The sequence below is a fragment of the Penicillium samsonianum genome (assembly GCF_028829775.1).
Source record: "Penicillium samsonianum strain IBT 33392 chromosome Unknown utg000004l_segment0_segment0, whole genome shotgun sequence".
NCBI classification, from domain to species: Eukaryota; Fungi; Ascomycota; class Eurotiomycetes; order Eurotiales; family Aspergillaceae; genus Penicillium; species Penicillium samsonianum.
In genome coordinates, this window is record NW_026643262.1 from 2,405,183 (window position 1) to 2,429,721 (window position 24,539).

The 24,539-nt window shown below is 50.2% G+C and overlaps 7 protein-coding genes across 7 annotated transcripts; 2 read left to right on the plus strand and 5 right to left on the minus strand.

The window, feature by feature from the left end:
• Positions 1-693: 693 nt before the first annotated feature.
• ino80 (chromatin-remodeling ATPase INO80) lies at positions 694-5,864 on the minus strand (the record flags this gene model as incomplete). Its single annotated transcript, XM_057280562.1, has 4 exons — positions 694-887; positions 944-4,733; positions 4,793-5,275; positions 5,337-5,864. 4 exons carry the CDS (start codon positions 5,862-5,864, stop codon positions 694-696), a joined length of 4,995 nt encoding a protein of 1,664 aa, XP_057134822.1.
• A 2,141-nt stretch (positions 5,865-8,005) lies between these two features.
• Positions 8,006-9,181, plus strand: N7471_007844 (zinc-dependent alcohol dehydrogenase; the record flags this gene model as incomplete). The annotated part of the gene is made up of 3 exons (XM_057280563.1): positions 8,006-8,659; positions 8,721-9,075; positions 9,135-9,181. The coding sequence occupies 3 exons, from the start codon at positions 8,006-8,008 to the stop codon at positions 9,179-9,181; spliced, it is 1,056 nt and encodes a 351-aa protein (XP_057134823.1).
• Positions 9,182-9,506: 325 nt separating this feature from the next.
• On the plus strand, positions 9,507-9,962 carry N7471_007845 (GNAT family N-acetyltransferase; the record flags this gene model as incomplete). The annotated part of the gene is made up of 1 exon (XM_057280564.1): positions 9,507-9,962. The coding sequence occupies one exon, from the start codon at positions 9,507-9,509 to the stop codon at positions 9,960-9,962; it is 456 nt and encodes a 151-aa protein (XP_057134824.1).
• A 405-nt stretch (positions 9,963-10,367) lies between these two features.
• On the minus strand, positions 10,368-12,509 carry N7471_007846 (putative GABA permease; the record flags this gene model as incomplete). The annotated part of the gene is made up of 9 exons (XM_057280565.1): positions 10,368-10,522; positions 10,594-10,987; positions 11,077-11,163; positions 11,230-11,762; positions 11,824-11,971; positions 12,025-12,071; positions 12,129-12,138; positions 12,185-12,330; positions 12,404-12,509. The coding sequence occupies 9 exons, from the start codon at positions 12,507-12,509 to the stop codon at positions 10,368-10,370; spliced, it is 1,626 nt and encodes a 541-aa protein (XP_057134825.1).
• A 2,064-nt stretch (positions 12,510-14,573) lies between these two features.
• N7471_007847 (bifunctional K:H/Na:H antiporter NHX1) lies at positions 14,574-17,183 on the minus strand (the record flags this gene model as incomplete). The annotated part of the gene is made up of 4 exons (XM_057280566.1): positions 16,916-17,183; positions 16,802-16,831; positions 16,554-16,703; positions 14,574-16,456 (listed from the first exon to the last, which is right to left on the minus strand). Exons 1-4 carry the CDS (start codon positions 16,956-16,958, stop codon positions 14,574-14,576), a joined length of 2,106 nt encoding a protein of 701 aa, XP_057134826.1. The 5' UTR covers positions 16,959-17,183.
• Positions 17,184-17,559: 376 nt separating this feature from the next.
• N7471_007848 (putative sucrose transporter) lies at positions 17,560-19,613 on the minus strand (the record flags this gene model as incomplete). The annotated part of the gene is made up of 4 exons (XM_057280567.1): positions 17,560-18,884; positions 18,940-19,261; positions 19,369-19,408; positions 19,504-19,613. The coding sequence occupies 4 exons, from the start codon at positions 19,611-19,613 to the stop codon at positions 17,560-17,562; spliced, it is 1,797 nt and encodes a 598-aa protein (XP_057134827.1).
• Positions 19,614-20,839: 1,226 nt separating this feature from the next.
• steA (sexual development transcription factor SteA) lies at positions 20,840-23,190 on the minus strand (the record flags this gene model as incomplete). Its single annotated transcript, XM_057280568.1, has 5 exons — positions 20,840-21,086; positions 21,138-21,221; positions 21,322-22,845; positions 22,905-23,004; positions 23,061-23,190. 5 exons carry the CDS (start codon positions 23,188-23,190, stop codon positions 20,840-20,842), a joined length of 2,085 nt encoding a protein of 694 aa, XP_057134828.1.
• Positions 23,191-24,539: the final 1,349 nt, after the last annotated feature.

The following is a 24,539-nucleotide window of genomic DNA, read 5'->3' on the forward strand; positions in this document are numbered from 1 at the left end:
GCTGGCAAGCTGAGTACAAATACTACCTTCGAAACATATAAACGCTAACTTCACCATCACCACCACCCATCACCATTCATAACCCTAGAGGCACACTACACCTGACTACAATGACATCTAATCCTACGATTTCAATGACAAGCCAAAACCAAGGGCATAAGAGTCCATCAAACCAATACATTGACACTCATAACCAAACTTAAACACGAGCGCCCTTTTTGAACATTGAACAAACAAGCGAGTCAGAAAGCCAAAATAGAAAAAAGATGGGAAAAAGGAAAAAACAATGTAGAATGGAAGGGAAAAAAGAACGAACAAATCACAACAAGTTCACACTGAGACCACCACAACCACCCATGAATCACAAGCCAAAGCCAGGATCAAGTCTATCGTAGGGGAGGAAAGAAAAACATCTTTTCATCATTGCATCCACCACTCTCAGCCGCCAGACTTTGGGAAATGTTCATACTGAGCCCACATCGCCGTTCCAGAACATATTCAAGGTTTTGTATGGTAATACAGAGCAGTTCATATATCTGCCATTTGAGAAGATAAGAAGAAAAAGGAAAGGGGAAAAGGGAAGGTGGAAGACAATGAGGGAATGGGAATAACCAATCGACACAAGAAAATAAGAAAGAGAAGAAGCATTCAACGCCGTCCCGAGTTGCATTAATCGACCGTCATTGGCTTAAATTAATCGAGGCCGCCGTCACCGTCGATCAGACGGAGACGCTCTTTTGTTGTCTTTGCTCGTTTCGACGTGCCTTTGCCGGGACCACGGCCGCGCCCGCGCTTTGCAGGCGTTGCCGAAGATGTCTCGACAGGCTCCTCGGCGGGAGTAGCAGCCCCTGAGGGTTTGGCGCTAGCGTCGTCAAAGTTACCCTCGCCTAGGTAATCGATTAGTATGGATGTCAATCACAGCAATGGAATTGGGTGTTCTCACCTTCATGATACATGTCATCCAGCGTAAGATCCCGCTTGCGTTTCTGAGCTGCGGCCTTTTTCCCACCCTTAGCGCCAAGGGTCTCACCGCGTTCGATGGCTTCCTTCTCCTTTTGCTCAATGAGTTCAGCCTCGTCGTCATCAGCAAGCCACAGGGCAATGTCCTTGGTGCGGTTCTCGCGAGCACGGGTATTGAAGTCGACACCGCCAGAAGCACCGCCAGTAATGACAACACGCTGCACCTCTTCTTTCTGCAAGGCACGCTTGCGGATGCGTTCTTCGATGGTGCCGCGGGTGATGAGACGGTAGACAGTGACCTGGCGAGTTTGGCCCAAACGATGGGCACGATCCATGGCCTGGGAATCGATGGTAGGATTCCAATCGGAGTCGTAGAAGATGACAGTGTCGGCTGCCGTCAGGTTGATACCAAGACCACCGGCACGGGTGGATAGCAAGAAGACGAAGATCTCCGGGTTGGACTGGAAGTCTGCGACAGTGTCGCGGCGGTCTTCCAGCTTGGTACTTCCGTCCAGTCGGCAGTACTTGAAGTTCCGGTATGTCAAGTACTCTTCCATTAGATCGATCATGCGTGTCATCTGGAAGTAGAGGAGCACGCGGTGGCCACCGGGCTTGAGCTCCCGCAGCAGCTGGTCCAATTTGGCCAGTTTTCCTGAATCTGTCACGAAACGACGCATCGATGGTACCTCGATGTGGCTGTAGCGGCCCTTGAGTGAGACCGGTGGCGGCAGCATAGGAGCGTGAGAGTAAGGCGCAGGATCGAGCTTCTTGGCGAGGATCTGCTCCTCAAGTTCCCTGCTGCAGTGTCCAGACAGTGCTTGCCTGACAGACGGATTGAACAAAGCCTGGTGGGATTCCCGTAGCACCTGTTGGCCGGAAGAGGACATGGTGATTGGGGGCGCTGAAGCTTTAGGACCAGAACAAGGCTCAATTAGGTGAAGGCCTTGGTCTTCGAATGACGCGCGTGAAACAGTCATAAGATCCTTCATTCGGCCCTCAACGGCAATATCTCGAACAGCCTGGCGATCATTACGATCGACAATATTGAACATCGAATGGGATAGCACGGAGTTCTTTGGATCGTCACTCTCATCATAGATGACATCCAAGGCAGAAAGCCTGTTTGGCTTGCTGCGACGACGCTCTGCGCGCTCGTACACACCAAGTTGTGCCATCTCGCTTGCTTCTCCTGCAGAAGTGTCGACAAAACGCAAGAAAGAGAACGCACCATTGTCACGTGCGCTCTTCTGAATGTTTTCCGGTGTCCAGACGTTCATCAGCTGAGATAGGTACTTGGTTTGGAAGCCCACGCGGGGATTATCAGAACCAGGAAGATCAAGTCGCCCTGTAGAGCTGCACAATAGGCGTGGCAACGGGTATTCGATCAAGTTCTGAGTCGAATAGCGAACATCGACAAAGTTTCCTTCACGAACGAAGGAAGCTGTTTCCGCGAAGGATGCAGCAGAGAAGGGAGATTTTGTTTCGGCACGTTCGAAGAGATCGGGGTGGTTACAGACTTTGCGGAATTGCATAACCAAGTTCATCAGTGTGCTACTGTCAGTATCGTCGCCTGTAGTAGCCTTTTCGATGAGGTCGATTATGCTGACACGGTTACGCAGATTGGAGTACAAGGCACGTTGGCGGTATGTCAAGTCGCAGAAGATGTCCTTCTCAACCTTGTCTCCGAGTTCTTGTTGTACGTTCTTCTTGACACGACGCAACATGAAAGGCTTCAAGATCATGTGAAGACGCTTAAGTTGATCCTCGTTGAGCTTGGTGTTACTCTGGGCGTGCGACTCGATGTCCTTGGAGAACCACTCGCTGAACTCGTCGTGGGAGTCGAACAGAGTTGGCATAATAAAGTGAAGCAGGGCCCATAGTTCTTGCATGTTGTTTTGAATTGGCGTACCCGTCAACAGAAGACGATTGCGGCAACTGAATCCCAGCAGATTCTTCCATCGCGAACTTGAAGAGGACTTGATAGCTTGAGCTTCGTCGAGAATCATGTACTGCCACTTCACCTTCTGGAAGTACTGCGCGTCAAGAACGACAAGCTGGTACGAGGTGACTAGGACGTGGAATTCCGAGTCACGGTTGTAGGTGATGTGCTTGCGATCCCAGAACTTTCGCAGGATCTTGCGGTCCTTGGCATTACCCCAATAGGGAAGCACCTTGATATTCGGGACGAACCTTGTAATCTCCTGCTGCCAGTTGTGCAGTGTGGATGCTGGCGCAATGACCAGGAAAGGACCCCAGATGTTATGCACCTCAGCCAAGTAAGCCATAACAGAAATGGACTGGATGGTCTTACCGAGACCCATCTCATCTGCCAGGATACCGTTGATGCCCTGCTCATACAAGTTGACAAGCCAGTTAAGACCCTTAAGCTGGTACTCTTTCAGCTGAGCATTCAACATGGCCGGCTGTGAGATCTCAATGTCACCCAGACTAGTTGGGTTCTGGAAGTTCATCTCTCCGTCGTCAAACGCAGCCATATTATCACCCTCTCCTTGGTTGTTGAAAGCACGGGCACGATCCTGGGCTTCCTGCACAGCATTTTGCGCATTAGCCATGGCAGCTTGTTGCAGCACGGTTTCATCTTCAGCATCGAAATCGAGATCCTCGAACGCAGTGGTCTTGGCGTTGGGGTTGGCTACACTGTCTGGAAGATTGACTGTGTGGGCGTTGGGCTTGCCTGGCTGAACAGTCTCCCCGGTTGCAGCAACAGCGCTGTCTCCTTGAGCTTCGTCGGTCTTGATCTTGCGCCCGATGAAGTGAGAGTACAGTTCTGTTTGCGAGATAAGGAAGTTGAGCTTGCGCTTCTGTCGGTTGGCTTCGCGGTCCGCCTCTGCCTTCTTGGCTGATTCAAGCTCTTGCTTCTCAGCCACACGGCGCAAGTCGCGTTCCTCACGCTCGTTGCGCTTCCAGAAGGACATCATTTCACGCATCGTCCGCTTGGCACGGGCTTGAGTATCCTTGGTGCTCTTGTTCGTGCGCTCTTGCCACTTGCGTGACTGCTTGCTGGCCAGCTGAGCCGTCTTGCGCAAGTTCTCCTGGCGGGTGGAGAGGGAGGTGGTTTTGATGCGGTACACCTTTGGAATATCCTTGCGCGCGATATCGCGCCAGATCTGCTCGTAGATCTGGTTGTAACCCTTGCTGTCGTAGTGTAGCTGCGACATGGGAGTACCCTCCTTTGAACGTCGAACATCCTTCTTCGTGCTTGGGGTGAGATACAGGTCGTCGTCCAACCCAGCATTCCAAGCTGCCTCGGCGAGATCCTTTTCGGCCTGCTTCTGCTCCTTGGATTTCTTGGGACGAGTGACAGGACCGGCGCGACCTGACCTGCGTCGGCTGGGCGAGGAACGGCCGATATGGAATTGACTCGTCGTCCCACCTTCGAGATTGGGAGCAAGCGGGGTGACCTCACCAAGCTCATCCTGGCCATCACCGCCCTCCAGAGCGCGCTTGGTGGTGCGAATTTTCTTCTGAGCCCGCTCGGCTTCACGCAGGAACTTGGCCCTTTCTCCAGGTTCCTGGGCCTTGCTTGCCTTGCGCTCAGCCTCTGCCTGCTTTTGCATTTCTTGGCGCACAGTGTTCTCACGACGGCGTTTGCGCTGCATGTCCTTCTTCCGTTCCTTTTCATCCTGGATCTCCTTTTGTTGAACTTCGGCCATGACAGCACCCTCGTTGAGCACTCGGAATCTTTCGGTGCCAAGAATGGCTTGTCTTTCGAAGGATCTACCTAGATCGATAAGGAACTCGTTGCGGCGACGCTGGGCATATGTTAGTATGAGCGATTGGGTAGACATAAAACGAATTTTAGTCAACCTACCTTTCGTCGCACTTCCTCCGCACGGCTGCTTTCCACCGACCGTTTGTAGCCTTTCTCCCGATACCGTTCCTGTTCCGCGTCGAAGCCAGGATCTTCAACATCGCTCTTCTCGGCGTGATCGATCTCAGCCGCAGCCCGGTTGACCTGCTCCAGGTCTACACCGGGAGGGAAGGGTTTTCGAAGCGGTGCACGAGGAATGGGCGCAGGGGATTCCGCATCGGGCTTGACGAACCCATTGGTGGGCTGTAGTGGTCTCGGGCCATCGATGCGTTTCTCAAAGTCCAATCGGTGCTCGTGTTTGTGATGAATAGCTACAGGCGTAGAGCTGTGATCCAGGTGCCGGTGTGTGAAGATAGGGGGAGGATGCGGCGCGTGGGCGGGGATGGGGGCCGGGAGAGGTGATGGCTTTCTCGCAGGCTGCTCGTCCGACGGGCCTGAAAGAATACTGGCGAACGACATGGGATCTGCGGCTCGGGCGGGCTTCTGCGAGGCAAGAATGGGTTAGTAAATCATAAGATACTGAGGGAGTCCGGGTAATGCCTACGGCTTCCTGCGGCGAGACCGGTCTCGGCTCCCGCATCATCGGAGGTCCATATCCAGCACCATTGCTTCGCATCCGATATGGGGATTCGGACTCCCTGGTAGGAGATTGCGAATGACCTTCTGGGCGGCTGGGCGGATGGCCATGGGGTGTCGCAGAGCCATACGGCGAGGCACCGTTGCCCGTGATCACGGAGCTGGAGTAAGGGCGCGGAAGTGGTAGCTGAGAACCTGACGAATGTCCCTGGTATTGCGAAGACTCCGAGTGAGACGGGTGAGGTGGCGCACTCCCATTCAAGGGCGGCGGCAACGTAGAGGGCATCGGGGACGCGTGCGAAAAGTGCGGGCTTCGCGCGACGGAGGATGGGCCAAATGCGGGTGGAGTCTGTGGAGGGTGCTGGTGGTATTGCTGCGGCGGTTGCGGTTGTTCATTGCTTGGGTAATACGGGTGGTTCTTATTCGGAGAGGTGTAGGCCGGATACCGCTGCTGCTGAGTCGGGGACTGGGCGTTGTATGGCGGAGGGCCCGTCATGATGGCCGCGGTCCCCGGTTACGGGTCGAGCGCGTCGAAGGTTGGTAACTCGGGTCGAGCTAAGGTGTGGGGGGAATTGAGGAAGAAGAGTCCAAGACGCCTACTCAGAGACACCTGTCAAGGGGGTTCTGGTCTAGTGACGCGGCGTCAGTTGGTTTCAGGTAGGAACAGTTTCGGAGTGAAGAGGGATGAAAGAGAAAGATGGAGGAAGAAAGCAAGACATAAATACCTGATGGAGGGATGGATTCGTTTGTGGTGGGAAGATGCAGGAAGAAGGGAAGTTTCCGTGGAGCCCAAGAAAGAGAATGCGCGGGCCTAGGCGAGCTGATGCAGGGGCGATGGATGAGGATGAGTAGGGAGAGAGATGGGGGGAATGAGGGAATGGGGGAATTACTGAAAAAGAAAGTTGAAGTCGGGAGGGGGAAAAGACAAGCCGTAAAGGTAAAAAGGGGAGAAAGTTGACGAAGATATTGGCATTTCTCGTGAATCTCTTCCTCGTCTGGGGTATTTCAACTCCGGCATCCCGGGGGTTAGATCCGAACTGGCTGTTTATAGTGGAAATAGGTGATTTTTTCTGTTCAAGCTGACTATTTCAATTGTTTCATGTTGTTCTATATCATTTTCCTTTTCTAGCTGGTCGATAATTCCAAGGTTGTGCCCCGATCTCACTCAAGAGTCCATACAAGCACCCCGTGAAGCACAGAGGTGGTGAGGACGAACATCATCAATATGCGAGGTTTTTTTTTCTTTTCTAAATGTTTTCAAATGTTCTCTAATATTCCGAGTTTTAAGTTCTGGAATCGAAGATATTTAGCGAGTCCTTGTTTCCACTTCCGATTTTACTCGAAATCTGTTGATCCGAGTTTATCGTGTGAGATCGCCTTATCCACCTTTCTTACATAGACAGCCCTGGAGTTCCAAAATTAGATTCAACGGGGTTATAACCTGCCTGTTGTATTTTCATATTTTAGAGCTTGGATTAAGTCATATATTGATAATATCTCCTATATGCATCACTAACATTACTAAATTGGGCAAATCTATAAACATTCTATCAGCTTATAACTCTAAGCTTCCCGTTGGAATGTAACTACTTGATACATACACATCCATATAGTTATCCATAGTTATCTATTGTATCCAACCTTAGAAATGATCAATTTCAAGAGATCTAGAGGATACATAGCCTCATGTCAATTCCCTGATCTCGGATGGAGATTTCCCCCACACAGACCCGAGGGAACTAGTTATGTAGGATATACAACATCTGGATATTAATTTCAAGGCACTTGTATAATAACTAGTTAGCTAATTAACTGATAGTTCTAACATTCACCGTGATCCAAATATCCAAATACCCAAATCCCCCAAGCACCCTACCCCTACCCCGCCATGGCCTGATCCTCAACTTGATGACGTCCTGCACTCATATATGGACAACGTGGACATAACCGTGGAATGGTACAATTGCCTCTTACCTAAATAACATATTTTGCTATTGTCATGATCTTCCTAATTTTCCTGATCATCCATGCCTGATTCCAATTGCAGTTCTTCTTTTATCCAAATAAGGGGTGTTGCATTTGAGTGGGTTCATGTTTCCAAGATGCATATAAGCCGAGATGGAGAGGGGTCAAGCCCTTCGATTTCCCAGGATATCTATCAAGAAGTTGTAGCGATGGAGGTAGACTACCAGTATGTCCAACACAGTTAGCAAAGGTCTACGGAGTAGATGTCTAGACAATACCGGGGTCTGCACTGTATCCCGGTGTATACCGCAAACGGGGAGCAGAAGTGGATACATACATATGTAGGTAATACCCAGTAGCTATTCCAAGGTATTCCAAGACTCTTTTGTGGCAATGACACAGATACCATAAACTTACCGAAGAACCGGATTGATTTGAATGATCTCATGGTTGAAGCAGCCGATACTCTGATCAGGCAATGCGCTTGGCTACTATAAGAAGACAGCCGCTTCTCAACATATTTCCCTGTGCTACGCTGTCTATCACTTTACTACTTACCACATCCCACTTAATACTTTTAATCTACTCTTACCCTCACATACCTCTACCTATTCTTACCTTTTACCTTTTACCTCTTACCTCTTACCCTCACATACTCATACTCCAACCAAGATGTCCCCAATCCCTGAGACCCAGTGGGCGCAAGTCATCGAAAAGAAAGGCGGACCACCCGTGTACAAACAAATTCCCGTCCCCAAGCCCGGCCCGGACGAAGTCCTCGTGAAGATGAAATACACCGGCGTCTGCCACACTGACCTGCACGCCATGAACGGCGACTGGCCCCTCACCTTGAAGCAGAACCTAGTCGGCGGCCACGAAGGCGCCGGCATCGTCGTCGCAAAGGGCTCTCTCGCACAGGGGATCGAAATCGGCGATCACGCAGGCATCAAATGGCTGAACGGATCCTGTCTCGCATGCGAGTTCTGCAAGACCTCCGACGAGCCCTTGTGTCCCGATGCCCAGCTGTCCGGATATACGGTTGACGGTACCTTCCAGCAGTACGCGATTGGCAAGGCGGCGCATGTGTCCAAGCTGCCTAAGGAGGTCCCGCTTGATGCTATTGCGCCTATACTGTGTGCTGGTATTACTGTCTACAAGGGTCTCAAGGAGTCCGGTGCACGCCCTGGTCAGACGGTTGCTATTGTTGGTGCTGGTGGTGGTCTTGGCTCGCTTGCGCAGCAGTATGCTAAGGCTATGGGCTTGCGTGTTATTGCTATTGATGGTGGCGAGGAGAAGAAGGCTATGTGTGAGCAGCTTGGCGCAGAGGTAGGCTTTTCTATTCCCTTGGTTTACTTTGGGGGCTCATGCTAATTAATATACTGTCCAGGCCTACGTTGACTTCACCAAGTCTACCGATCTTGTTGCTGATGTCAAGGCTGCTACTCCTGACGGCCTGGGTGCCCACGCCGTGCTCCTGCTTGCTGTCTCTGAGAAGCCTTTCCAGCAGGCTGTCGAATATGCTCGCTCTCGTGGTACTATTGTTGCCATTGGTCTTCCTGCCCATGCGTTCCTCAAGGCCCCTGTTTTTGAAACTGTTGTTAAGATGGTCACCATTAAGGGCAGCTATGTCGGTAACCGTCAGGATGGTGTTGAGGCCATTGACTTCTACGCGCGTGGCTTGATCAAGGCTCCTTTCAAGACTGTTCCTCTGAAGGAGCTGCCTGAGGTGTTCAAGCTCATGGGTACGTTTCAGATGTTCCGATTACTTGATATCGACCATATGCTAATAGGTGCAATACAGAGCAAGGCAAGATCGCCGGTCGCTACGTCCTCGAGATTCCTGAGTAGATGCATAGTTTATCTATGCATAGAGTCTGAGCGAAGATACCCCGAAGAGAAATTGCTTTTGAGAAACGAAGAAGAAACGAAAAAGAAACGAAAAAGACGAATTGATGTCCATAGCGACGATTCTTTTAGCCCTGGTGTAAGGGTGATTAGCGATAATTGAAAGCCAAATAATGGAGTTTGATCGACCCACCTTTGGATCTGTGTCACGAGCCAGAATATAAGCCACAAGTGTGACTTTCCCCCGCGGGGGACGCGGAGGGATTTCCTAGACATTGTGCAGCCAGCTTTCCTGTTATCCTAGCGTTCCTATTCCTACTTCTTCAAAATGAGTTCTCACAGTGATCCGCGTCTCCCTTCGGGGTACACACTTCACTCCGGCTACCCTTCGGTTCCCGAGTATTTGCATCTTCGTTCAGCCGCCGGACTATCGGTAAAAACACCGTCCCAGGCGGCCGCTGTTGCTACGGGAAGCTGGTATGGTTGTTATATAACCTCCGACGCGACAAATGGCGACCCACGGCCGATCGGGATGGGACGCGTGATTGGGGATGGCGGCTGGTATTTCCATATCGCAGACATAGCTGTCCACCCTGAACACCAAAGGAAAGGGCTTGGCGACGTGATTTTGAAGGCTCTCCTCCAGCGAATCAGCCAGGGGGCTCCGTCAGATGGAAAACCCTACATTTCTTTGTTCGCAGATGAAGCTGGGCGAAAGTTGTATTACAAGAATGGGTTCAAGGATGCGGCGCCTAGTGGGTTGGGCATGGTTTTCAAATCCTAGTTATAGCGCATGCAAGAAGATATGAGGTGATAAAGCTTCGGCCCCGAGGGGAGGAGGGGATGCAGGAACACCGAGACATCACGCGAGGGTATTAATCCACCGTCCCAACAGCCTGGCGATGGCTGTTGGGCAGTGCGAGCCCACTGCATGAATGTACAGGGGGCCGTGGAGCATGCTTCACCATGCTGTACTCATAGTCTAGTCTCTTGCCGCAATATAATGACCGTTTGAAAACCGACTGAAATTTGAAATTTCCAGTGCCTCTCTATGTACCTAATGTAGATAGAGTAAAACGCTTCACTTCTTGTAGTCATTGGGTACATATGAACCTAATCTATCGACATGAATAAAAGAGCCTTGCCTAGAGCATGCCAGCCCAAAGTCCCGTCTATCTCTTCTCACCACCTATTTAGAGTCCTGCTCCAAACCCTTTCCCTCATCCTCAGGACTAACTGTAGTCTGAGGTCCTTTATACGTCTTCCTCGCATGAACATAATAATAAACCACCGCGCCAAGCCAAAGACTCCCATTAATAACAACGGTATAATTCATGGTTTGAGCTTCAAACAAACTCGTCGTCAGCAAAAGTACTCGTCATAGCATAGCATAGTATAGAATAGTTCAAACTCACGCGACGGATTCGGCCCCTCGGTAGGAATCATAGTAAGAACAATAACGAATATCATATAGATAACCGCAACCCACGCAATGGGCTTACTGAGATACTTACCTGTGTAGAACTCACCGGGGATAAATCGATCACCGCCCCAGAGCAGACGCGCCAGAATGGGCGTTAGCCAGGCGAGGTCGTTGCCTGCTACAGCGAGCGAGAAGAGGGCGCTGGCAGCAGCTTCATCGATTAGACAGAGGAGACCGATAATTGCCGATGCGACGACTATACCGCACACCATGCGGACGGGCTGGTAGCGCATGAATTTGCGCTGGCTTACTTTACGGAAGAAGGTGGATAGCGGGAGGGCGCCGTCGCGGGAGAAGGCCCAGCTTTGGCGGGAGGCGGCTAGGACCTGGGTGGGTAGAGTTAGTGGATGGGTTCTTGGGGTTGGGAATAGTGATTTGTAGTTGGTAGGTGGTAGGTGGTGAGACGGGGACTTACGATGCTCAATCCCATAAAGAATTGGACGATCATTACCACGACCATGAAGCCGAGGGCACCGTTTTTGCCGAGGGCGTCGTAGTAGATCTATAGAGAATCCATATTAGAAAATACGCCCACACAAAAGGACAGCAGACGCAAGACGAAACAAACCTGAGTCATAGGCTGTCCGAACTTGGAGTTCAAAATTCCCTCAATATTCCTATCCATCGAAGACGCAATAACCGCCAACGAAACAAACCCAAGAAGACCACAAAGTCCAGCGGAAGAGATAATCCCCAACGGGACAGCGCGCGCAGCATGCGTCGCCTCCTCACTCATATGCACGCAAGAATCAAAGGCGCCAATAGTCCAGATGGGCGACAGCCACGCCAAGATGAATGCCCAGCCAGCGGGCCAGGAAGTGAGGTTCTGGACTTCGCCGAAGACATACGAGCCCGGGTTGACTGGTGGGCTGTTCTTTGCTTTGCCGAGGGGTAGGGCGATGACGGTTGCTATCACGAGAGCGATGTTGAGGAAGATACAGGCCGATTGGATTCTTGGCATCATCCGGGCGAAGAAGATGGCAATGAAGCCGTGTGCAGAGACTGTTGCTACGTATGTACCGTAGATGACTGGTCGTGTCGCGGACCAGTTGCCGTCTCGGGCGAGTGAGACCACTGAGAGGAACATGCTGGCGAAACCATCTGATAGGGGAAGTGTTAGTGACGGAGGAGTTTGAGTTTATGCCTATATAGGCTGACGTACAGTCAATTGAGCATATGCCACCGATCAAGCCAATGGTATTGCTATATCCGACGAGGAAACTGAGCGGGTTCTTCCATTTCTCGGATGCGAAGTAATGCGTCCAGAAGTAGAGTCCGCCTGCTGTGGGCATCGCGGATGCTAGATCGGCCTGATAGCCATTAGTTCTGTGGTTTTTAACATGGTAGATTGAGTAGATCATACCATGGCCAAGCTCACGATGAAGATAAAGCAACTTGCAACTAACCATCCTGTCCAAATCGGTTAACAATTGCTAGAATTATACTTCTGACAAAATAGTTGCATACCCTGGCCAGTCTGTCAGTCACAATGCCAATCTTATTCAGTCCGGGGAGTATATTACCCAAACCATTCCCACAGGACCAGCGGGCATTGAAAACGCCAACGTAGACGCAATGGAAGGCAAAAGCCCCATAATACTGAAGGCGACAGCAAATATCTGAATCGTCGAATAATGGCGCCGCAATTCCTGCTTGTACCCGAGTGTCGCTATTGATCAGTCAGTGACAACGATCTCACATGGTTACACAAAGTCTGCCAATAAGCCGCACAATATACACACCTAGCAGCTCGGTATCTCCAGCCTGGGGCTTCGAGTCATGACCCGTGGCTGTCGACTGGCGCCTCTTGCTCGTCTTGGATGCCACCTTCTCCATTGTATCGTCCATGGCTAGAGTACGTGTAATGGTTATAGAGGGAAGGTAGTGGATAGGGAAACAAATAGTTAACGCGATCGAACGCGCAACACCTAAGAGTTGATAGGAATGAAGACCTCGGAAAGAAAGAGAAAGAGGAGGTACGGGCCTCAAATATTCCGATGGACACGAGTACTATAGGCACAGATTCAAGCGACAGATAGGAGGTGCAGTAAGCGCAGATCCTTGCCATCTGCTCAAGTATAGATATTACCGTTAAATACCTTCCGATTCTAGAATACAAAATAAGCTACATCTATCTGTCCCGAATGCTGAGGGGTACGTGACACAAATCCGGCATATCTTTAACTTTCAAGGAAGATCGACTTGGGTTAGAGGCGGCTGGTCTAGCGGAGCGGGGGAGCATTAAACACAACATTGTACATATATGTATGCTCTTGAAACGTTCAGCCCTTCCTCTTTGGGTTTCATCCCTTGCTGCCTTTTGATCGCTGGGTAGAACTCAGCACGCCGCTCAAGCCCTCTAGGGCTAGGTTGTTCCAAGGTTTGACAGGTTTCCTACATGTAGGTAATCAGGGATGATTTCTAAGGTTCCATAACAATCTTGGATGGACAGACCCTGAAAAGGGATTTGATGTATCAAGTCCCAACCCAACGCCATTCCAGTATCTCAATATTCAAGAAATTCATCGCTTTTCACAAGCAGGTCTCCGGAATGGAGCAGGAAATAGCCCACGTGCGTACCCAACTATGTAGACATATTGTAGCGAACTTACTTTATACTTACATAGGGATATGTATACTGATTATAATATATGTCCCTACAGGGTCGGAAATACCATTACACTGCATCTTAAATTGCCATATAATAAACAAACAACGAACGCTAGAATAATGAAGGACATGCAAGGAAAGATTATCCCTCAACTATTTGCGCGCCTCACATCCATAGACAGCCTGCATCAATCAATATGCTGATGTCCAAGGAATCCTCGTACAGTATATCGAGGGGTTTCCTCTGTCCGACATTCGTATGAAAGCGCCCAGAGAGAGCTGGCAAAGTATAGGCGAAGACACCATTCGAATTTTCGATCTCCTATATGCTCATGGAATTTTACTTAGAATGTAGGCTGAAAGGCGGATTTTTTAACACTCGGTCTGCTTTGTACGAAAAGCTGGATGCTGATTACTCAAGCTGAGTGCTGTACCTAGTATCCATCGGTATATATGTGCTTTTTTGTTTCTCCACCAAGAGCACGTACTTGGTTCCACTCCAATTGCGATAATTACTTGATAATTGGTAGTTACATCACTCCCTACCCAGGTGAGCAATTTATAGATCCATAATCATTTCTAAGCCCGTTCTGACATCTACCCCCGTGAAACACCCTCATAAAAGCGGCGACAGACTCGGTAAGAAACCCCCATTAATCCTATCTACATAAGTACATAACAGGAAGCTAATACAAGGATCAGATGACTGTGAAGATAGGCATTGGCGTAAGCATGCCCGAAACAAGCATGGCGCCGCACATAATTAGAGTCCTAGGCTATTCTGCACAGATAGCTGTGGCTGATCTGAGTGGGCGATAAAGGTAGGAAGAGATAGGGACGCACGGGTGTAGGACGAAGCTTTTGCTTATCTTGGCGTGTTACGTTTATTAAATCGCCATAGACGGAGACATATGTATCATTCTTTTGTCTTGGATGTGTTAGATTATCTCAGGTCGGCAGTTTTGACTGTCTTCCATTGTTCCTGTGAAGGTGAGATATGTCGAAGAGTGTGGGGTAACGGGGAACCTTGGAACGCTATAAAGTGCGGAGAAACTCAATTCTATGACTTCCACGGCTTTAGAGGGGTACATGCACTTCCCGCTTTAAGATCTTGTTGACTTCTATAAGTTTCAAACGCGTTTACAAAAGCTCATACAGTCAGGTCATGTATGGGTGTATGGGAGCCAAAATGCACAAAAAGCAAAAACATTAACGAGAATGCAGACCCAAACAAGGCTAAATATACACCCAGATCAAAAAAAAAAAAACAAAATGCAAGTGCACTTCCAAGGTATCATCATCTCAAACCGCACCAGGCCCAGGTCCCTTATAATTCGACTGGTCCAGCAAAAGCGTGGGCTTGATATAGTCCTCATCGAGTTGACGGAACCAAGCCGCATGGTCGCCCGTAGCACCACCCGAAAACAGACCCCGTACTGCATCCCGTGCAGACATACCTACTGGCTGGTGAGTGGGCGAGACGCTGGTCGATGCCGCTGCATTGGTAGGTGGGGCGGACGAAGGGTGAGGTGGCTGGGAGGCGGATCGGCGGAGACGGGAGGCTCCGCTTGCAGCCGGTGGGAGGTCGTCGTCGGAGATGCCCTCGATATCGAGGTCGAACTCGTCTGGGTGGGTGGGATCGTTGGAGCGGCCGGGCCCCGCGGGTGGTAGGCCGAACTCGTCGTCGCTGCCTTCGCCGGCGCTCGGCCCAGCTGCGCCGTTGAGTAATGTCGCGGCGGATTGACGGTCGCGCCAGGACTGGTCTTTGTTGCTGTACGCGGCGGAGTACATTCTTGTGTGGGTATAGGGTGGGCTTGGGCGGCGACTGTTGCCGCTGGAGTAGCTGTGTGTTCGCTCACCGGGGTCAGCGCGTGGAGTGGTGGTGACCCCATCCAAGGGGATCACCGAATCGGTGCGTCGTGGGATGTATCCCAAACTCGTGCCGGAGCGCTTGTAGTACGTGCCACCATGGGTCACCTCGGTGTCGAATTCATCGTCCGAGTCAAGCTCTTCGACTACACCCGTTCGAATACCCAGAATCTCCAACATGCGTGCCGTGGTTCCGCCGAAGATGATGACGGTTAGCACAACGACAACAAGTACTGTCGCACGAAGTGCAGGGGCGTTGACTCCTGATAGACCAGCTGCTAGCGCAACACCAACAGCACCACGCAATCCAGCCCAGAAGAGCATCGCTTGATAAGCGAACGGCAGCTCGTCGGGAACTTCCACGCCACGGCGGCGTGCTCGGTACCGAATGAACCAATTGATAGCTTTGGAAAGCGGGAACACCGCGAGGTAGCGGGAGAGACAGATACCAAACACTGCCACCATGATGAACAAGGGGTTGAACTGGAGGTTCGGCTCCACGAAGAGGTCAAGGCCGAGGTAAATAAAGATGAAGTTCTCTGAAAGTTGAGCCATCACCTGGAACAGGTACTTGGTGGTCAACTGCGTGCGACGCGACATGTTATAGTAAGCATAGTGCTTGAGGGTGATACCACAAAACAAGAGCGAGACAATGCCGGATAGGTGCACGCCATTGGAGAAGAAGTAGCTGGCATATGCAACCAAAATAATCAAGCAGCTTTCGATCTTGGGCAAGCGCCGCACGAGGGTGTATTTGAGACCCAGCGCGGTAGCGATTCCAACCAGCATTCCGACAACCATGCTACCAAAGAAGACGAGCAAAAAGAGCCCCACAGCCTCGAATAGATTGAGGAAGGTCAAAGAGCCAGCCGCACCGGTCTCCTGATACCTCTGCGCCGTCTCGAAGAGCACGATGGCAATGGCATCGTTCAAGATCGACTCGCCAAAAATGATAGTATAAAGCTTCGGCTCGACCTTGTACATGTTGAAGATAGCTAGGATGGTGACCGGATCCGTAGCGGAGAGAGTTGCGCCGACCGAAATAGCCTCGACGAAAGAGATATTCAGCCCACTAAACGGGACCCGTGTCCATAGGTACAGCACTAGACCGAGCACGAGCGCGGATATAAAGGTACCGGCGAAGGCGAACGTGAGAATCGTGCCGATATGTCGGAAGAAGTTCGCCTGGTGGAGCTCATAACCAGAGGCAAGAATAATCGGAGGAAGGAGGAGGTTGAAGAAAAATTGGTAGTCGAAGGCGACGCTGTCTTGGAGGGTGGAGTCTGTGAAACGGATGAGTAGTCCAACGAACATCCCTGGCGACCGTTAGCAAAACCGTACCAATTTGCGCAGACCGCACGAAGTTTTGGATATTTCCAGATCAGGCCTGCGCCACTCGAGGATATCACCTACCTGCAAAAATTGATAGAACCGTCTCATGGACAGCTTGTATCTTCCTCTGCTGAAGGATGTAGCTCGTGAAGAGGGCGAACATCAACAACATGATCATGATAAACAATGCCCAGGAGCTTGTGATCTCCTTGGACCCTGCCTCGGGGGAATCTATAGTTCGCCATACTGGTTAAATCTCCGAAGCTGAATAGCGCTATATCGCGACAAGACGAGGGGGGAGGGATGAGGGTGAGTTCAGGCACGCGTACCATCGGGGTCGGAGTCTTCAGCGGCTCTCCCTGGAACAGAAATAGATATGTTAGCTCGCAGTCCAAACGGGAAATTAAAGCGCAGCGTCAAGACTGTCGATCAGAGGGACATACGAAGCAGGGCGTGTAAGCCATCGTTCATAAATTGGCTAGCCATCGCGGCTCACGCCTTGGGAAGTATTAAGGGCCAGGGCGGATGACTGGCAGTTCACTCCCACGGTAAAATTGAGATGGCAGGACCCGGCGCACATAATCCACGAGGAGATGGATAGCGAGAGGTTGCGACAAGGTCGAATTGGGTTAGCAGTAAATAGGACACGGACTGTTTAAGTTGCATCAGAGGGACACATATGAGGTCAGGTACGGAGTTGTACAACACAGAATACGGCAGGGCTGCCTGGAGTCAAATTGGTGGTAGAATTGGAAAGTTACAACCGATAGCGTAAGATATGTTGCGTATTGGTACATATGTATTTAAAATTACACGTGGGTCGATTTTCGAAGTGCCGAGCAACCGGTGGATTCGGGCAGAATAGCCAGGAACAAAGGGTTGGTGATTCAGTGCGAAAACACATCATCATTTGATGATTTGATTGCCTAGGGCTGCATAGAAGGACCTACATACTCCATACGATTATCCCCTACAAAATCCCTTATATTATATGTTACAGACAAGGTCGGGGGTTAATCTTGCCTTAGAACATACATGCAACATATCCAAGAATCCAATAAATACATTATAGGCTATGTGTCCAAGTCTATCTTGATCCATCGGAAACCCTCCTAGTCAACCATGCAGCTACCAACGCAGCACATCCACCAAAGCGTAGCACCCAGCCCACACTATCATCCCACGGCTCCCCTCTTGGCTTCTGATATGCCTTGAAGATAGCACTGCAAACAAGACTAGACAGAATTTGGGGCAGGGAAATAGCCATATTATGCAGTCCAAGGATAATACCCGCCTGGGCAACATCTTCACCATCACTATAATCCTTTGAGCGTCCATGCTCAACATCACTGCCAGCGACACTGTGTTCACCAGGACCCTCGGTCTCGGCCTCAGCTGCATGCTCGTTATATGTAGTTTGAGCTGTGCGGTGATGATTTCGTCTAGAAGGATCAATCCTAGCTACCTCCGCCGAGATGAGAGCGAAGGGAGCCCACAGTGCCACAGCCCAGGAGATACCGATAAGGCCCACAAACGCCGAACCGGCTTTGTAAGAGTAGATGAATAAAGTGCTGAACATGCACGCTGCGAAGAGGAGGTGGGAGAGGAGCCAGACGCGCGGGAGAGTCAAGCCTGGGATGCGCAGACGCGAAAGCCAAGCCGGTTTCTCTTCGGTCTCCTGTCCGACTGGAACAGCGCCGAGTAGAGGCTCAGATGCATTTCCCGTCGGCATACTTGAAAATGATAATCTTCTTGCAGCCGACTCTACATCGTCATCTGAATCGCCGTCTGGAGAATCCCGTTGCGAGAGGTTCTCTGGCGCCGGTCCATATAAGGGGACCACGAAAAGAGGAAGCAACATATTGGCAAGGAAAGAGATGATAGCATAGATGAGGAGAGCCAATGTCCCGACGCGAGTAGCATCTTCCCAGGCCTTATCGAGCTCACCCTCGGAGAGATGGGGGTTCTCTGCGAAAACAGGATTGACGTACAGCTGCCCGACATATGTCGTGGAGTAGTACAGGAATGGGAACCAGCCCACCCACGCCGCGATCTGGACCTGACAGACGCGGGAAATCTGCGTTGGCAAGCTTCGAATCGACTTGATGACCTGTTTGAAAAAGGAGATAACGCCAAGCTTGTCGGTCACAGGCCTGTCTCCTCGGGGATCCCGCTCTTTGATGCAGACACAACTAATGGCAAGGGTTGCGGTCAGAAATACCGAGGCGAGTACACACAGGACCTTGAACTGGGTATTTCCCAAGAAAGGGACAACCTTGGGCAAGTCCATATAGCCAAAGATATACCCCAAGATGTTGCCAACGCCGACCATACGACTAGCCCAGGCGTTGGACAGCTCCTGCTGGTGGGTTGGGCAGTTGTCGACAATGAATGCTCTGATTGCAGCTTGCACTATAAGATGGTAATTAGCCAAGCAACCATAAACGTGGGATATCGGAATGCGCACCGGTGTTGATGGCAAAATCAAGGCAATACATGAAAATCGTTGCCATGATAATGATAACAATCTTGGCCCCTGCAGATGTTGATTCAACACCGAATATAGACAAAAAGCCTCCCACAATCTCTTTCACCCATGCCAGAGCTAGCAATGAAACGATAGTTGCTGCGCCTCCAACGACCATGAATGGTTTCCTCTTACCCCACGCTAGTCGGCAGTTGTCGCTTCGAATGCCGATGTATGGTTGCACCAGCGCACCCGTCAAGGGACTGGCTATCCAAACAAAAGCAAGAAGCGATTTGCTCATCCCGAGGGATAGAAGGTATGGCTGTACCCGGTCAGTATGATATTTTTATCCAATCTTGCAGCTTCAGGATGGAAGAAGATGAAAAGTTAAGATCCAATCATCTTCTGTAAGTCGCGACTTATACTTACCGAACCATTAGAAAGTTCGACAGACCAAACAATCTGAAGTCTATCAAAGAAACCCAAGTCAATACATGGCCAGTATAACAGTCAAAACAGCACATGGGTAAATCGACTCAAATAATCATATGCAAAACTACTTACCCACCAATACACAGAGTCAAAAGAAACATGTACAGCGAATTCTTAGACGACTCATCGGCGTCGGCAAGAGGGCGCACACCACGCCTGTCTGCGGGGTGAGTGGCAACCATGAGAGGCGAGCTCTCGTCGATAGAACCAGGGACAGGCTTGTATTTCGAGTCTCCGATCAGAGAATTAAAGAGTCGGGATTTCAATGTGTTGAATTGGCACCGACTAGGAATAACTCATGGAACCCGGTGATGTGTTTGGATGTGGTCGGGGCAGTTGGAATTTCCACCTGCAGACTGTGGCTCAGGTTTCAGCTGAGCTGAGATATGCTTTTTTGATAGTAGTTGCAGAGAGCGTAGTTTCCCTTAATTAATTTTACAACCCTCCTGTTGGTGGCGGGTAGGGTGGACTGGGTTGTTGGAGTGTGGGGAAGTAGATACCGTCGGAAAGGTGGGGCTATGCTGGGTGTTGACAGCCACGTATCATTTACCAGCCAGATAGAGAGGTTGATGAAGGTAAAAATCGACAGGGTATAGCCCTCCTAATCGATGCGCGGTGTGTCAGATGGATCTATGTTCCTGGGATCCCTCTCACGACTGCAGGGGTTATCGACGTCAGCAACACGTGATGTACCATTTATCCATGAACCATAACAGCCCTTAATCACATCATCGCCACCGTGGACGCATACGAGCAAGAGTACAAGGGAATATTAATAACTAGTTAGAAAGGTTTCAAGTGTTTTTTTTTTCAGATTCCAATTCAAAGTCGTTACATAATATCTGTCTATATAGTGTGATTTGAGGCGTACAAAATAACCTTACCATTCCCAGCCGCTCTTCATGGACAATGCCTGACGATCCAAGAAGAAGCCAACCCGAATCTTTCCCTTCCCAACCCATTTCCCTTTGAGAGATAGTCGAACCTCTCTCGTGCCCATGCCCGCCAGGCAGCATGAAATGAATGTCTGCCAGCGCAACCCAATTCACGTGCAGGGCAGCCGAGACCAATAATACACGGTGCTTCCTGTAACCATCGCAGTGCGAAAACCCAAAAAAGTAACCAAAAGAAACCAAAACAAAATGGACACTGTGTCAAAGACAAGCAAGGACATAACACGCGGGCTATACACGAATATCGCGGTATGTGCAAGGCCAGCATTGGACCATGTGCGATTAAACAGGAGGCGATATAAACCCCGAACCAAAAAAAAGGACGCCTGTATGCGCCCCGAAGACTCTGAAGAGAAAGGAGAACTGAAACATTCGCTCGGAACATCCCCGATAATGAGTACACGAGGTGATGCATCTACTTTCTTGCGGTAGACACACCGTGCTACGTAGTATTCTCACATGTGTTGTTGGAGAAGTTGCGGAGCGATCATGTGTGAAGTAGGCATACCGGTCAGGGCGGACGGCATGCTCAAAGGAGCTGCCATCGACGTCATGTTGGGCATGCTAATCATTGTGTGAGCGGGCTCCGGTGGAGACATCTCTTCCCTGGGAGAATCGAATTCATGTGCATCATTCTCCAGATCTTCGTCGGTTGGAACAATTGTCTGACCATCCTGCTGCGCTTCATGGATACGACGATGTCTAGCGACTATTAGCGCAAGTTTTATAAGAAATAGAATAATAATAACTTACTGCGCAAGATTATCGGACCTCGAGAAAGCTTTGCTGCAATAAGGGCAGGGGTACGGACGCTCTTGTGTGTGAGTTCTCACGTGTCTAGGAACAGGGGTTAGTCGGCGGCTATCAAGACGATCTCACCGGTGCACGGTGCAGATCAGCCCCACCAACGTGGGTGCAAAAATAGAAGTAAGCTTACCTTTTGAGGTGCTCTAATCTCTTGAAGGTTCTACCACATGACGGGATAGGGCAAGAGTGGGCCTTGGTAGGATACGGTCCCAACTCCATCATGGTTGCACTCCTGGCTCTCCGAGTAGGACCAGGCGCCGAACGCTCGGACCGACCAGTAGGGTTTTGAACCGCAGTCTCGATAGCACCACTGCTTGGCAGAGATGTCAGATCATTGGATTGGTTTGCCATTGAGCCTGAATTCTGTGCAGCGCTTTGATCCAGGCTCTGCAGCGGCGTGCCATGACGGGACATTTCATGAAGAAGGTCCTTTTGTGGCAGCATCGCACTTGGGTAAGTGCGAGCGAGTTCCTGGGTCGCTTCATCCCCATCTGCGACTGGAGCGACTGAGCTAGAAACCGAACGCCGCAGATCACTTGGTCTGTGAGCAGCGTACGAGACTGACTGAACTCCCGGAGTCGTTGATTGGACATGAGCTGCGCCACTGGGTGCGACAGCACCGGTATTGGGCGGGATAGATGACCTGCGTCTGCGCTGCTTGTATGTCGGGGATCCCTCAATGACAGGATACGGGTTTGCCGAGAAGGACCGTGGCGCAGGCTGATAGTGAGCACTAGACAGATTCGAAGGAGGCAGCTGCATCATAGGGTGGTAGGCGGGTCCACTTGAAATATCTGGAATCGCCGTGTAAAGTCCGGTGTCTTCGTTGGCGATGTAAGCCGGTTCCCCTCCGAGTCCGACCGAATGCTGCGGCGGGGTGACTGGTTCGAAGGACAGGCCGCGATTGCTGTAGTCCTCATATTGCGAAGATACAAAGGATGGCGCAGGAGAGTACTCGTAGAAGGTCGGCATGGAGGAATGGCGCTGATGAGGGCGGGGAATGGGCATTCCGTGGCGATCGTACTGGACGTGGCCGTAATCCTGCTCGCGCTTAATGATGCTCTGGACTAGATTGTTCGAAAGGGGCATCTGTTGGTGGCTGTACATCTGATTCCCAGAATCGTCTTGCATCAGAGGGATCGCTGGGGGAGCCATCTGCGGAGGAGGCATTGCGTCAACGGTCCGAACCACGGGGGAGTTGGGCTGGCCATATGTCGTACTTGCGTGGGCAGCGAACGAGTTCAGATTCACTTGTTGTGACTTGGTCAATTGCTCATACAGAGACTGGGACGAGTCGAATTCAAAGGACATGGCCGGTTCGCTGACTGCGACCGTGGTGGCCTCCTGGTTCATTTTCTCGCGCTTCAAGTCCCGTTCCAGTGCATCGAGGAATAGCCGGTCGTGGGGCACGCCGTACCAGTAAAACACCTTTTGCTTCTTTTGGGTCCGAATACAGTTGTTTTTGTACAAGAAGTCCAGGAACGGGCTCTTTGGGTCCTCCAGGACCGCGTCTACGCCGGCCTTGAGATTTCGTAGATCCGAGAAAATGCCCTCCTCAAATTTTTTCGAGTTCTTCACCGGACGTCCAAAGGCTTGGAATCGAAATGCAAGACATCGGACAATATCGGTACCGGAGATGTGGAAAAGGCCGCTCCTATTCGAACGGGGTCAGTCAGCGTTCCCAAGCCATCATGCTCTTAGAGTGAGACGAACCAGTAAACACAAGAGACATAGTCGCCTGTGGGAAGCAAAAAGCGTCGAATGAGTTGATCCGGTTGCCAGTCAACGGGAGCTGACAGAAGGAAATATTTCACTGGCCCCAGGTCAATACATTGCTTTGATGCGGGGATAAAAGACCCAAACACATACGATTATCCACTTGCTGGAGAGCAACTTGCGCGTCGTGAGGTAGGCTTCGCTGTGCTTCGGTGGAGAGCATAAAAGTTTCGGGTTTTTGGGGCGGTGCCATGGGGATTGGAGCACCTGGTTGAGGATACATTTTTTATTTTTCTGTGTGAAGCGCACTGTATAGATGATTAGCACTGGGGAAAAGACCGTGTGATAACGCATGCGCAAACAAAGAGGCGATCTAAGTCCAATCAAAAGACCCCTCTGCGACTCTGAGACATAGCTGCAAGACCTCGGATCAAACTCACCAGCTGAATGATTCAACAAGATATCGGAAGTGCGAGGATCAACGTCGCCAACCAGTAAAGATGTTATCCGATCGGGAGAAGTTCTAGATCACACGAATGCGCGTAAAGGGTTTAAAGAAACGGAGGAACCAGCCTCATAGACAAAGAGAAAGAAAGAGAGATTGTCAGAGATGGAACTGGACCAGCCGGTAAGCCTCTGGGGAATATTCGCGCGCAGCGGAAGAAAGAAACGAAAGTGTAGAGGAAGCTTGAGTGGTGAAGAAGAATGAAGGGGGGGAAAGAAGATACAGTTCTAATAATAATCGAAGCTGGGAAGCGCCCAGGGACGTCTGACCGGTCAGAAACTAGTATGTTATTTTGGGTCAGTATTAGTCATAACGGATGGAGGACTTATTATCCGTTGTTAATGGTCCATGGCTGTTATTTATGTTATTTATGTTATTAATCTGGTATTGCGTGTTATTTACACTGTATCTATCTGTCATTTACAAAGCAAAACAGGAAATCAAGTTTATTCAAGTTCAGGCACAACATCCCATCGATTGTACATACTTTCATACTTCGGCCCTGGGCTATCTTTGGTTGTGTCAAGTTAATACAATAATACAATAATCACAATAACTTGTTACTCTTTATAGCTTGATATCAAAACAAGACTCTGTTCTTGTCAACAAAGCGAATGTAACCCCCCCTTTCTCAATTCTTTTATACAATATTTGTATATTTGTATAGTATTGCATGTCAAAATTGATGATTGGCCCAATCCACATGGTGACCAGACTGCATAAACAAGTGATAAACATATCACTTACCACATTCAGAGATCCTTCTAGACTAAAAAGTCGTGTGAGTCCAACGGGAAAATAGGTGGAGACAGCCAAGGCTCATCAAACTGGCGCTGCGACCTGAAGCACCCGCCCTGTCGTTTCAGAATCACAGTGGGCGCTTACTTGCAGAAACCTCCCGAATTTTCCCCTGGTATTTTCTCCGAGCTCTAGTGCACTTGGTATATAAACGGGTGTGGCTTTGGGATCGTCTATCCGGTATTTCCGACTGATCTCTTTTTTGGCCCACTAAATGAGACTCGTCTAATAGGGATAAAGTACGGACGGAGTATTTCCGTACAACGTTGTATTTTGAAGGATTACTACCGCTTAATTCTACATGGACGCAAAGTCCCCAAAGTTGTACC